The following is a 13,460-nucleotide window of genomic DNA, read 5'->3' as shown; positions in this document are numbered from 1 at the left end:
TTGTGCTGTGAATTTGTAGTACTTTATAAAGGCTTCACCAGCTGTGTAACATTACCATAATCCTAACCATAGTGAATACAACAAACTCTCTAACAAACAGCAGTAAAGGCAATTTGTTAAAGTGCGGTAACAAGAGCGAATGTAATGACTCTGTCTGTCGCTCACAGAACAAAGGCACCATGCACTATGGGCTGGTGATAGTCGGGCACTCTCTTGGTGCAGGCACTGCTGCTATCCTCTCCTTCCTGCTGAGACCTCAGTACCCCACACTCCACTGCTACTCTTACTCTCCACCTGGCGGCCTTCTCAGGTGAGTCAGTCTTTGTGTGTTTATAACTCTAACCTTATACAAAAAAAACTACGAGAGAAGATCAGTTTTTCCAGTTTTAATATGTTATATAGGAAGTTATTAAAATCCTATCTGACATATTGGCACATAAATCCCATATTTATGTCTATAAGTCTCCTACTGGTTTTACCTGAGGTTGACTGTTTCTTACAAGAGTGCTGCCACAGGTTATTCCCTGGTTCTTTAGTAATCCTGCAATAATTTCATAGAAACTGATTTAATTGCAAATAGTGACAGAGCTGCCATACACCCAGGCTGGGAGCAGAACCACAGGGCCAGAATATCTGGATTTATTTAAAAGGGCCATAAACATAAATGTTTGTGGACTGTTACTCAAAGGAATCACTTTCTTCTTTCAGTGTGTGACATAAAATTGGTCTGCAAAATGTATTTGTATGTTCATGAAAAACCAAGGTGTTACATAGTACAGGACACTTGAGAAAGTGTTTTGGACATGTACCCACAAGCCCTGGTTTGTTCGTCATTGTATTGTTTTTTTTTTCTTAACATTAAAGTTTATTTTTGTTCCAGTGATTCAGACTTTATTAGCATTTAGTTTGTCTGCACATGATCACTATCCAGCACCCCGCACTACAGCTGCATGCAGTGTCAACTGTGTTTGTCCTTGGTGGGCACATACAGGCTGTAATGGATAAGCATAAGTTATACTCTGGTATCAAAATGTCAATCTGTAGGTATTAATTGCACCACTGAAAGCCACATGAATGCCTCTAATTGGCCATTACATTCCCCCAGTTGACTGTAACTGTGGTAACACTGTATAGTGGTTCTTGTGCGTCTCCTTTATGCCACATGCTGAGTGTGTCAGAATCAGTTTATTGGCCAGGTATGTTAACGCATACAAGCCATTTGACTCCGGTTGTAACTTCTCTCTCAACGTACAAAAACAGACAGACATAGATAGACATATAAAACATAAATAGACATATATACAGCTAAGAAACATATATACATCTAAACAATGGTGCAATTGCACCTAGTGCAAATAGTAATTTAGTAGTAGTAGTACAGCTGTGATTTCAATTCATCGGACCAGGCAACCTGTTTCCAGTCATTGACAGTTATAAACCGCAAAAGCAAAAGTTTGTTTTTTTGTGTCAAAATCTTTTACTCTGTGCTGTTTACTCTTGTGCTATAGGCAACCCAACATTTCCAGTATACATCAATCTAGAGTTATTGTCGACATACTAAAACCTTTTGTATGTTTAAGTACCTTCATCTCACACCGCCCCGTTCCAGAGCAGCAATGCTTCACTCTCTTCCAGGCACCCTTGATCATGTGCTTTTCAAAGTCTGTGAGATCCCACTTGATGCCCTTCACATTAAAATCAAATGTAGAAGTTGCTGTTGGATGCACCTGTTTAGAGATTGACTGACACATAAGTCAATGGGAAGGGAGGATCCACTTCTGCAGGGGCACTGTTTTTATTTTTCTGTAGTTTTGTTTTAATAAGTGTCACTTGCTTAGTTTGTCCAACATTTCCAGTATTGTATCAACCAGAGTATGAATGCACTTACATATCCTTTGGATATGATCAGATAAATATATCTATTAAATATTTAATGTAGTATACACTACTCGTGAGGAATTTATATTTCATATATATAACTTTTTTTTTTAATGTATTTAAGCACTTTAGATTCAAGTAAATGTTTAAAATATGAGTTGAAAGTGTTGCAGATAACTTGTTTTCCTCTCTGGTCACACCAATTACTCTCTTTACATGTTTGGTTAACATCATTTAATGATTTTTTTTTTTTTTTTAATTTTATTTACACAGTGAGGATGCCATGGAGTACTCCAAAGAGTTTGTTACATCTGTGGTATTGGGAAAAGACCTTGTACCAAGGTATGTATTTTACGGTATCTAGTAAACTGACGTTAACCTCACTTCTCTGCAGTATTACCACAATAACCTCTGATCTCTCGTAGACTCGGCCTGTCACAACTGGAAGGTTTTCGGCGCCACCTTCTGGAAGTGTTACAGAAAAGTAACAAGCCAAAGGTGACTTAAACTGATGGTACTATAGAAGATGAAAGTCAGACTGACCTGTAGACCATTTTTATATTATGAAAAAAACCACACAAAAAAAACAAGCTTGTGTCACCAAGAACATGCCGCGCCTTCTCCCAATCATTTTGATGGAATGCTTTATGGACTTGTGACAAAAACACACCTCTACTGCACAGATAAATAATACATGATTGAATAGTAATTAGATTGACAGCATGTTTGCATTTTTGTCTGTAACAATCAGCACATAAAACCCTGAAGCATCACACTTCTGCTGCATTTTCCACATTTTGCAATTACTGATTAAAAATAAACAGCAGCCTTTTCCACAACCCTTCACAACACTGCAGCTGTCATTGCTGTAATTAAAGCATAATTTAGTAAGCCCCTCTCTGTTGCAGAAAAACATACAATATACCGAAGATGAATGTAGATTCAGATGTTAAGTTGCATAACACAAGTACATTTTTCTTTGCAAGTGGAGGATCATTGCGGGAGGCACTAAATGCATCCCAAAGTCAGAGCTTCCGCTAGAGGATGATGATCCTCAGTCTCAGCCGGCAGCACCCCCCAGCAGCCGCCTGTGGCTACACCCCAGTGACCTCAGCATTGCCCTCTCAGCATCCACACCCCTCTACCCACCTGGCAGAATCATCCATGTGGTGCACAACCATCCTCCTGAGACATGGTACAAGAACTCGCGTGAAAGCTGTGGGCAGATTGTAGCTAAATACATCTGAAGTCTGAAACGTGTTTTCTGAAGTCAGTTCAGTAGTGATGGTGCTTAAAGTTTGTATGGTAAAAATGTATGTTTCATACAAAGACAATCAAGCTCACAAGTAGAAGTAGTTTATCCAGGTTATGCTAATGATGAAAACAACATGACAGCATGTGTTTGTTATGCCTGATAAACAAATTAAAAACAGCAGCAGTCAATCCATGAGGACCTCTTCTCCCATGTCCTCATGCTTTGTTTTTGCTCTCTAAAACTTTGTTCAAGCTATAAAACAAATATTTCAGTATCCTTTGCTCATGATATATATTTTTTATTGTGATTAAATGATACTTGTTAAGGAAATTGTAGATTTGGAGTGAAGAAGCTACAGGAGACCCGTCTTGGGTGGCAAAACAGCGATGTTTATTGTCAGAACTGGATCAGGGAGAGACAGAGTGACAAGTGTAAGAGGTCTAGCCAATCCATCTCTGAGGTCCTACCCTCCCAGGTCCTGTTAATATCGTCCCCCAGAATGATCTATACTTCCAGAGGGACCTCATGAGCTCAGGAAATCCGATGAGATAGAGAGACATGATTGATGAGACAGAGACCCATTGATGAATGACAATTATTTCACAGTACTGAGGCAATGAACTTGTGTGTTCATTGTCTATTTCACCATGATTGACAGTCTCTCTCACTCTCTCTCTGTAGCTGTGGCCAGGAAGATCCCACCTACTCAGCTCTGTGGGGGGACAACAATGCCTTTAATGAGGTCATTATATCGCCTGCCATGCTTAATGAGCACATGCCCCACATGGTGATGGAGGGCCTAAACAAGGTCTGTATTATTTGTGTGCATGCACATAGATGTTTTTGGTGGTTAAATGGCTTTTAAATCTTGTTCTTGATTTCCAACACTGGGCAACTGGATTGATGGATGATTATGTGTGAATTGTATAAAAATTCAGATGCATATTTTCAACTATTGTTAATGAAGGGGGATACTACCTTATTTTAAATTACATTTCTCATTAAAGAGACCAGCAGCATTCAGATTTTACTTTATGTAATATTTCTGGAGATAAGTTCCATCTTTGTTAACATTGTATAAACACTGCCCAGAATGAATGACAATAGTCAGCGAGAGAGGTTTACATGTTTGACGAGAGGAGACTGAAAAAAACTGAAACTTTACCCACCAGTGTTTAGAGTCATAGACAGACTCCAAATTTAGTTCTGATGCAGTTTGTAAATTTGATATAAACTTGATGCTTTCAAATGCTTTTTTCCTAAAATTAAGACATACAGTAGTTGTCTGGCCACATCTTCATCTAAAGGTTACATACGTTTTTCTATTGTTAACAACAGAAGGGAAAACCTTGTTTCAATTACACCTGGCAAAGGACTTTGACATTTACAGAGAATACCTATTTGAAGATGGGTGATGCCTTTCTCATCTCACTGGTCTTTAAACTGACCCACCTCATTACTGAACATTGTACTGTAATCAAATTGAGAAAAATCATGTACAGTATATTAATAGTTTGTTAACAGGGTATAAATATGTATGTTTGCATGTGAAGGATTCACTTTGGGGTTTGCACTTTCTGGTGGCTGCAGAGTTCATGTATGTTTGTTCTTGTCTGTTTTTACGTGGTTTTGCTTTCATTTTGTGGCTCAAACTGCACCTCTGGATGGACACTATAAGCCCTGTATGTGTGTGTATGTACAAAGAGTGTGTATACATCTTCTGTCCCTTGTATGTCGTGTGATACCTCTGGTGTTTCTGCAGGTACTGGAACCATTTTGTCCCCTGTCTGAGCAGGAAAACTCGCAACCCGAGGAACTGGGAGTCAGTCAGCCTACCTGCAGTACCATTGTGTCCATAACCTCACCAAGTGAATTAAACCCTAATCCTCCTCCTTCTGATTCTTCATCTAACCACAAAGACCCGTCTTTCACTGCCTCCCTCACAGACATTCAGGCTAACTTTGTCCCTCTGACTGTTGCTGCTTCTCCTTTTTTTCCAGATGCTGAGTCTGTTCTTCCAGCTCCTCGTCTGTCAGACTGTCCCTCTGCCTCTCAGCCATGCTTGGTGTCTGTCCCTCCACTTTCTAACAGCCCTTCCATCTCTCTCAGAAGCACTTCCAGCTGAAGATGATTCATGCATTCCACCACAAACCCAATCAGAACCACCCGTTTCTCATCCATGTGAAGACGTGACTGCTGTTCCTGTCTGTGAAATCCTTTCTGATGAGTCTAACTGTACTCAGACAGAAATTTCTCATTTCAAGATAGTAGCATCACACAGCTCTTTGCAAAACGTGCCAAACAGTCTTTCTGATTCTCTTGTATGATCTGTATCACATTCAGTATTAGACTCGTGGACAAAACAATGACCAATCTAAATGATCAGTCATCACACACTTAAAAACTGTCCTTGTTACTATGAATACTTTGATTAAATAGCCAGACTAAGATGATGTCATGTCATCCTCATTACGTTTAGCTGTAGGAACATTTTGCTTGATCTAAAACTCAGGATTTGGTGCCGGTCTGTGGACGATGACCGTCTTAAAACAGTTAAAAAGCCACTGGAGAATCTGCCATTTCTTCCACTAAAAGAAGCCATAAAAAAACGCAGGACGCAAAGCAGCTCAGCTGCTATAACAGTTGAGAAAAACAGTCCTACCTTGCTGTTCCAACTGACATCATTGCTCTTTCCACTTACACATAAACTGTTGGCTGGATACAAGAAGTCCAGGCGAGCTCACTGGATGCCATCAGGAGGTGTCAGAGCAGAGGTACAATGTGAACATGCATAAACAACCACAAGGGAATGTGGTAAATCTGATCAGTAATTATGTCCTGGAATACATCACTGATTAATGGAATATGTAAACTCTTTAAACCCAACACTCACAAATCAGAACCCATCTGTGCTCTTTCTCTTCTTAATGAGCTCATTCTTTTCCATTCTTGTCTCAGCTACAGTACATTTGGTCAAGTGCTTTGGCATGAACCTTGTCACCCTGTTCCTCAACCTAACAAGTATTCTTTGTATTCACAGTTTCCATGGTAACCTAATTTCCTCCACATTAGCTGCTCTTTCTTCCCTCTTTGGTGGGTGCTTCAGTCGCTGCAACTTTTCTCTCTGGATTTCTGTTCCCTTTTGGCTTTTTCAAAGCACATGTTCAGCTTTTCCTCAATCATAATCCCTTGGAGAAGTTACTCAGCAGATGAAGTAACAAGAGGGAACAATTGTGTAAATATGGATTACCTTTTGTTGCTCCACTGCTTTACTGCATCGAATACATTTCAAATTTTCTTCTTTTTACCTGCACGGTACAATGGAGATCTTTCACCAATAGGATTCAGAAAACTGGAGATATTTTATATCCTGCACATTACACTTCATAGTGATAGGACATAATGTTCATTTGATATGTCATATGAATCAATGGATTTGGGGATTTCAGTATATTATTGCTTAAGGCAAAACTCTTAAGTTTACAAATATATATGTATATATATATATATATATATATATATATATATATATATATACATATATATTACATATATATATATTATATAAACTTAAGTTTATATAAACTTAAGTTTAAATTTATATATATTGTTTGTCATCACTTGTTGGGCATTGTGCCTCCAATTGAAGGTTGTTTCATGTTTTTCTTGCCAGATATCTGCCATATCACTTACATTAGTCTTGTTCTCATGTCATTGGTAACCCTCACCCAAGTAACAAACTCATGTTTTGTGACCCATAACCATCTGCATAACCCAAACATCGTAAACATGTTTGTTTAATGACATTTTTAACCCACTCAGCCTTTGTTTTCATTTATTTTTCATCATTCCAGTCCATTGTCACATGTAATGTATGTTTTATTTGTCTGTTTCCTGTCCTCTCACTGTTACAGTTGTTTTTATACCATAATGTTCTGTGTTTTAAGTCATTAAAGTTAACCGAAGATATGTAATTGTGTGCTGATGTGATTTGCCATTAATGTTTGTTCTGTTCACATTTATATCACTTCACAAAATACAGTTCATATTTTATAGGCTTGTGGTTTTCTTTCATGTTTTTTCTGATTACATATTGTCTTACAGTTCATTTTTCCTTATCATCAGAAATGTAGGTCTTGCTCAGGCATCATGACTGAATGTGGGTGTTTCATGTCAGTTGGAGTAGGTGTAAGATCACCTTTAGGTTGTACTTACATTTATCGCTTACATTTAAATATAATTGTCGTGGTTACTTGAATAATGCCATTGAAAACCATTATAATTTTACTAAGTGTGATCCAAAAGCATTATCAGATACTGGAGATCTTGCATTTATTGTTCTTGTACCAGATCAATAACACTATGGATAAAAACTGATGATGAACTCATGATGCTTTCTCAAACTATTAATGAAGTAGATATGGATTTAGTGATTTACCCTTTGTTTTTTCATCCCTCCTTCTGACATAATGGAGACATATTTTTTTTAAGAGAAACATGTCAGCACGTTTATGATGCCACTGGATACAGTTCTTTTTCGGACAGTAGAGAAATATTGAAATTAAATAAGTCAGGTGGCATCTATATCTGTTTTATCTGCAAAAGTAAACAATTATTTGGATTAGTTAGTTTTGAAGAGTTGTAAGTGATAACACCTGGGCGGGTGAATTTATTTTTTCCAGTTAGACCTGGACTTCTGTTTGCAATTATTATTCTGTTTACGTTGGCTCTCAACCCTAATCCTTCCTCTCTCTTGCTCTTATTGTACATTAATCTGTGAAGTCATGTCTGTGTATACCTTTGTGCTTGTGACAGGTGTTGGAGAACTACAACAAAGGAAAAACTGCTTTGCTGTCAGCAGCCAAGATCATGGTGAGCCCCACAGAAGTGGACTTGAATCCAGAAACCTTGTTCATGGATGCATCAACAACCTCTCAGCAGCCGACGCCTACAACCCACCACCGCAGGAATAGCAGTGTTCGGTTAGTACACCAGGCACCGCTGTGGGTGTGTTTGACCCGAAAAAGAATATATGAAGCAGTTTGATACTCTGAATATTCAGTTTCCACTCTTAACTCAATATGGAATAGAGTAAACCTCACCCTGTAATGTAGAGGTAATCAGTGGGACATGTCTAATCATAATTTGACTATACTGTATCGCCAGTACCAAGAAATACTACTGCTACTAACTGCTACTTTATTGTTTTCTCAAAATCATCATTTTTGTCTGTTCTGTTTGTTTAAAAAAAAACAAAAAAAAAAAACAAGACAAAAAACATTGTTACGGTAAGCAAAGCATGCTAATACTAATTTTGCAATGTGCTCACTTTTCTCATGCACGCATGCACGCTGTCTGACCACAGAGCAGTTGCAACGTATGGTAGTATTCAGTTCCCACCTCGTCCTCTCTGGTTTAGCCCTTGTCCAAAGTCAGTGTGAACTCCTGGTAGTGATGGTTGAACTCTGATGTTACCTCTCCTGTATTAGATGCTAATACAAGAGCGTACATACAGTAGGATTCACTCCTGGACCCCCCAGTTTCTCCTTTTCTCTGTTCTTTCTTCCATCTATGTAATAGTTTGCAGTGTTCACCTAATCTGTAGAATTTTGTTATGGTTTCAATACTAACACTTCCCCATCTTTCCCTTCTTTAACACTCCGTGAGTTGTTTTGACCCAGTTTTCATGTCTGTTTTGTGTTTTGGATCCCCTCTCCTCTCCTTTCCCTGTCACCACTCTCCAACCCGTTCTTCTCCTCTGCTCTAGTTCGTGTGCCCAGTCTGAAATATCTCTGGATGGTTTCTCTGAGTGCCCTCCTCCCCCAGTGCCTGTTGTACTGCGTGGAGCACGGGAGCGCCTGGCAGTGGAGTTGAGGGACCGCAAAGCACCGCTGGCCATCATGGAGAGCCTCTCAGACGCCGAGTCCCTCTATAGTCTGGATTCCCGACGCTCCTCGGCTGCGTTAAGGGGTTCACCAATGCTGAGTAGCCTCCCATTCCCTTTGGATGCCCCAATCCCGGAGGAGAACCCATCTCTCAGCTCTCGCACTGAACTACTGGCTGCAGACTGCCTCTGCCAGGAAACCCCAGAGCACCTGGGTGAGGTTGGGCCCTTCTTCACCCCACTGGAATCCCGATCCACTCCAGATTACCCCATGCGGCTGTCTCCTGCCACTCCTCACTACAGTGGACACCATTCCCCAGCTCTTCTGAACCAGAGTGTCTTGGCTCAGCCTTTCAAACCAGAGCCAAACGCCAGCCCAAAAATGCTTCCTGATGGGGATCACCAACAGATACCTGGTGTCTACAGCCCAGGGAGCACTCCTAACACTCCCCTAAGCCCACAAATGGGTTCTAAACCAGGTGATGGAGAAAATGAAGGCTGGGAGCTGGATGCAACAGACGAACAATTTAGTGCAGAGACCAAACCGGCAACTTCTTCTCCTCCACCCCAGCTATCCAACGGAAACCCCAGCCAGGCCGTGTTGGAGTTCGCCCAGTACTTAGACTCTCTATTCAGACTGGACGGCAGCAGCTCTCCACCTTTGGAGCTATCTGACGGGGAGTCCGAGTCAGGCCGGGGCTCCTTTGGCCAGGGTGAGTGTCTCGCAGATGGAGAGCGGTTGGATGACAAACAACTTCTGGCCAGAGCAACACTGGAGCCTAATCTAGTCCCCAAGCCCCCACGCACTTTTGCTGGATCTGCTGACCCTTCTTCAGGCATTTCTTTGTCACCCTCCTTTCCTCTCTCGTCATCTGAGGAGCTCAACGACCTTTCCCCCAGTGATGGTCCTCCGCCAGCCATGCACTCCCTACGAACATCTACCCCATGCCACTGTCCTGAAGAGAACTCACTGTCGTCTATGGTGTAGTGTGCTCTGAAGGCTCCAATGTCCATCGCTCTAATTTAAAAGGTGCGGTCATCCAAATTTGAAAACATATCACAGTACATGCATGCGATGGAATGCAGTCACTCATCAGAGATCCAATGACAGAACCTGATTGACCAACTTACAAACTACATCCATTCTTCAGGTGTCCCCTTTGAACTCTGTTTATAGCATTTTCACACTATTGCAATGACTAAGAAAAAAAAGATACCTCTCTCTGCATGCCAGGGGGCTGTGCTGCTTTTGGGTGAATATAAATAACTGTAGCTCCACAATGCCATTCCAAAACAATGTTGTCTCACCCACGTGGGGATGTGTCCGCATCGCATCAATTCCCTGACTTAACAAAATCAAAGGGAGAATAGTTAACTGAGCAGGGATTCAAAAACTAAACACTGTAGAAGAGGTTAGCATAGGCACATCACCTGGGTTGATGTACTGTACAGCTTCCTGCACCCTCAGCAGCTCCGGAAATTTGTCCAGCTTTTATTTCATTTTATTTTTTTAAATCAGAAATGTGAAGATGGACATACTTGTTAATAAGCGGAAGTGAGAAGACATTAAGAAACGTTTCTCAGGTCTACAAAGAATTTGACTTTGAGAAAGAGAGTAAGTGTGTTACGTTGGTGAGAATCCATGTGTCTTAAACATTTAGTGATTGTGACAAAGTTATTACAGACGCCTATGGATGTTTTTGAGTCTTTTGGTTACTCTTTATAGTGCATGAAGACTTTCATTTTTTTATTTATTTATTCTTGAAGAGGAATTGTCACTAAGCCACTTAGATTGACATTTGGTTACTCTTGCACACATCATATTGCTCAATTTATCCCCTTTGCCAAAAAAAATTTAATACATTGTCTTGCCAAATGTATTTATGAAATGTAATTTTGTATATGTATATGGATATTGCTTTATTTAAACATAAGCTAAGTTCATTATCTTCTTCCCTTGCCATTCCTGTTGGTTCCCATGTAGACTGTTACACAGCAACACCACGGAAAAGATGCCATCCTGACATGAAAACACTGCCATGGCTGACATTTTGAAACACAACCTCGGCACATTGGGTTTGAACAAGCAACAAACTTGCCAATAGTTTTCCTCGTCTCATAAATACTGTACATTTCTCCTTGGAGAGCTCTTAGCAATGTGCCCGGGTCAGAGTCTGCATGCTTTATGCATTTCAGAGTAGCATGGCTGATGTAGAACAAGTGTTGTCATTAAGCCACAGTGAATAAGCTCCAAACATGGCCAGAAATGATCATCATATGTTGAACTTAAACTCTTGAAATGCCCAGGTCGCCCGACGGTACCAAACTCTGTGTCCTGAAGGCGTCCCAGGATGTCATTTCTCCTGTTCTGACGGTGCTCTCAATCGAGGTGTTTGCTTCCCTTTAATCTGGTTCATCTCAAACCTCTTTGAGGTTGGACTGAATGAATGGCTCAAAACATTACGTATGCCAGTTCTAAAAACTGTGGCATACAAGCTTCCATATCACTCTGGATGTAACAGGTGGCTCACAATTTGCATTATTTATTACAGTTAATGTTGTTATCACTTTTATTGCTATATTTGATGGTATTATTATCCTTATTGCTCTTGCAACAGATTGGTTTGATGTCAGTGGTTTTTATCTCAGTTTTTAGGACAGTGTGGAGAACTTTTTGGACTCTCCCAAATGTAAAGAGTTATATATTTCAGCTTTCTTTTCTGTCCGAGTGGAAAAGTATTTGACATTTTGCCATGGCATGGTGACAATATGTTTTTGTTGTTTTGTATTTTTTTTTGCAAATGTGTCAGTGGTGAGACATGCTGCAGAGTGACAGCTTTCTCACAGTGATCTTTGGTGCAGCGCCACCATCAAGCCTGGAGTCATCATAGTGATCTGTACCGTCTCTCTAATTGGAATCAGATTTGCTGTGGTTACTCACAGCAGACAGCTCCTGCCAGTTTTCAGTCTGACACTTCTCTAATCATGCTGCCATTCCCAGTGGATACACAAAGGCTGGGCCAGCTATTTCCTACATTCAGTAGCTTCGCCTGCAGCTGGTCATACACTAAAACACTGCTGAAAGAAAGCACTCATTCTTTCCACCATGATGTGTACAGCACCATCCTCTATGTGTAATTATTTATGCAGATGTCTAAAAAAAAAAAGATGAAATCCAATAGAGTCATGTAGAAAACAACTATATAACATAAGGAGATAATTACTATATTATAAGATATTGGTATTGACATAGTAAAAATATTTCATCTGAAAGTTATTTATTCAGACTATTGGCAGATTTACAAATTGGTCTATATTGAAAGGAATAATTCAACTCTGTCTTGTCCATGTTTACCTGGTTTGCCTCCCTTCCTTCCTTTCCTGCCCCACAATGAGAATGTATTAAATCCCTTTCCCTCACTGCCCTGCCTGTAATGGAATAAACTGCAAACTATGAAAAAAAAAAACCAATGAATTTCTGTCTTAAATCTTTCAGTATGTGTGACTGATATACTCTTGTCAATGTGTTGATGACTGTATATTTAAATGAACCACAAACTGAAGTTCATGTCCCACGTTTCCCGTTTTCCTCATTGTTTCAATGCAGTTTAGTATAATGAGAGTATACTGTACATGTAAACGTCTTATTTAGGAATGTTTGTAATGGAGGTGGTGTTTAGATTCTTCACAAAGTATATTGCTGGCACATTTAAACTACCTACTTTCGGTGCAAAGTGCCCATCATGCATGGAGAGCTGTGCTTTAGGGCGAGGTTTTTCCCCACTTTGAAAAAGGTTGTGCTTTAGATTCGATGTAAAGAATGCGTCATCGGCTTTGGAACTGCTGAGTGCAGATATATTTTGAGTAGAAATGGCATGAGTTATTTTTTAAGCCCAAGTGTAGGTGCAGTGTACTATGACTGTACAGTAGATGTGATAGAGACCAGGATCTACTGTTGAGCCTTATGGAGGTGTCAAATGACGCAGTGTGGGTGGGAGGTGTCTGCTTGGTAACACCAATGAAGCACCTTGGACCTGTCTCTCAGAGCACAGTTAGCCACTTAAGTGCACTGAGAAAAACTTTAGTACTAATAAAACAAAGAGCCTTTGGCAGTTATTGTTATTCATATACATATAGATCAGTGTTGCTTTTAACTGTATGACCGACACTAGGCTGTTTGTGAAATCTGTGTTTGCTGCCCAACTCAGGATGGAGCAGACTAGTCTAAGGCCAGTATGTTTTTATTTTTAAACAGTGGGTCCCACTACACTCACTACAACTGTAAAACCTGGTGTAATTGATAGTGCATGTTTTACTGCAGATAATTTTATGTTTTGGTTTCACTAATGCTTAACCATCCCAATATAAACAATTCATTATTGGACTAAATAGTTTTAATCTGTTAATCGGGGCCTCGATATATCCAGTGATATATTATGGGGC

At 40.0% G+C, this 13,460-nt stretch overlaps 1 protein-coding gene across 5 annotated transcripts in view; it reads left to right on the top strand.

Annotated features, from left to right (window-relative positions):
- dagla (diacylglycerol lipase, alpha) overlaps window positions 1-12,502 on the top strand; it is a 33,879-nt gene extending 21,377 nt beyond the window's left edge. For 4 of the 5 annotated variants that reach the window (XM_069173427.1, XM_069173425.1, XM_069173426.1 and 1 more), the window contains 8 exons: window positions 168-310; window positions 2,152-2,220; window positions 2,304-2,376; window positions 2,865-3,073; window positions 3,815-3,941; window positions 7,949-8,115; window positions 8,404-8,421; window positions 8,901-12,502. In XM_069173427.1, coding sequence (XP_069029528.1) covers window positions 168-310; window positions 2,152-2,220; window positions 2,304-2,376; window positions 2,865-3,073; window positions 3,815-3,941; window positions 7,949-8,115; window positions 8,404-8,421; window positions 8,901-10,005 — 1,911 coding nt within the window. In that variant the 3' untranslated portion in view covers window positions 10,006-12,502. The remainder of the gene's footprint in view (window positions 1-167; window positions 311-2,151; window positions 2,221-2,303; window positions 2,377-2,864; window positions 3,074-3,814; window positions 3,942-7,948; window positions 8,116-8,403; window positions 8,422-8,900) is intronic. The other variant, XM_069173428.1, reaches the window with a different exon arrangement.
- Window positions 12,503-13,460: the final 958 nt, after the last annotated feature.

Source organism: Embiotoca jacksoni, unplaced genomic scaffold (assembly GCF_022577435.1).
Source record: "Embiotoca jacksoni isolate LCO1_2020_lvr unplaced genomic scaffold, fEmbJac1.0.p SCAF_6, whole genome shotgun sequence".
Taxonomy (NCBI): Eukaryota; Metazoa; Chordata; class Actinopteri; family Embiotocidae; genus Embiotoca; species Embiotoca jacksoni.
The sequence above is the reverse complement of the archived record's forward strand: the minus strand, read 5'-3'. Positions and strand labels throughout refer to the sequence as shown.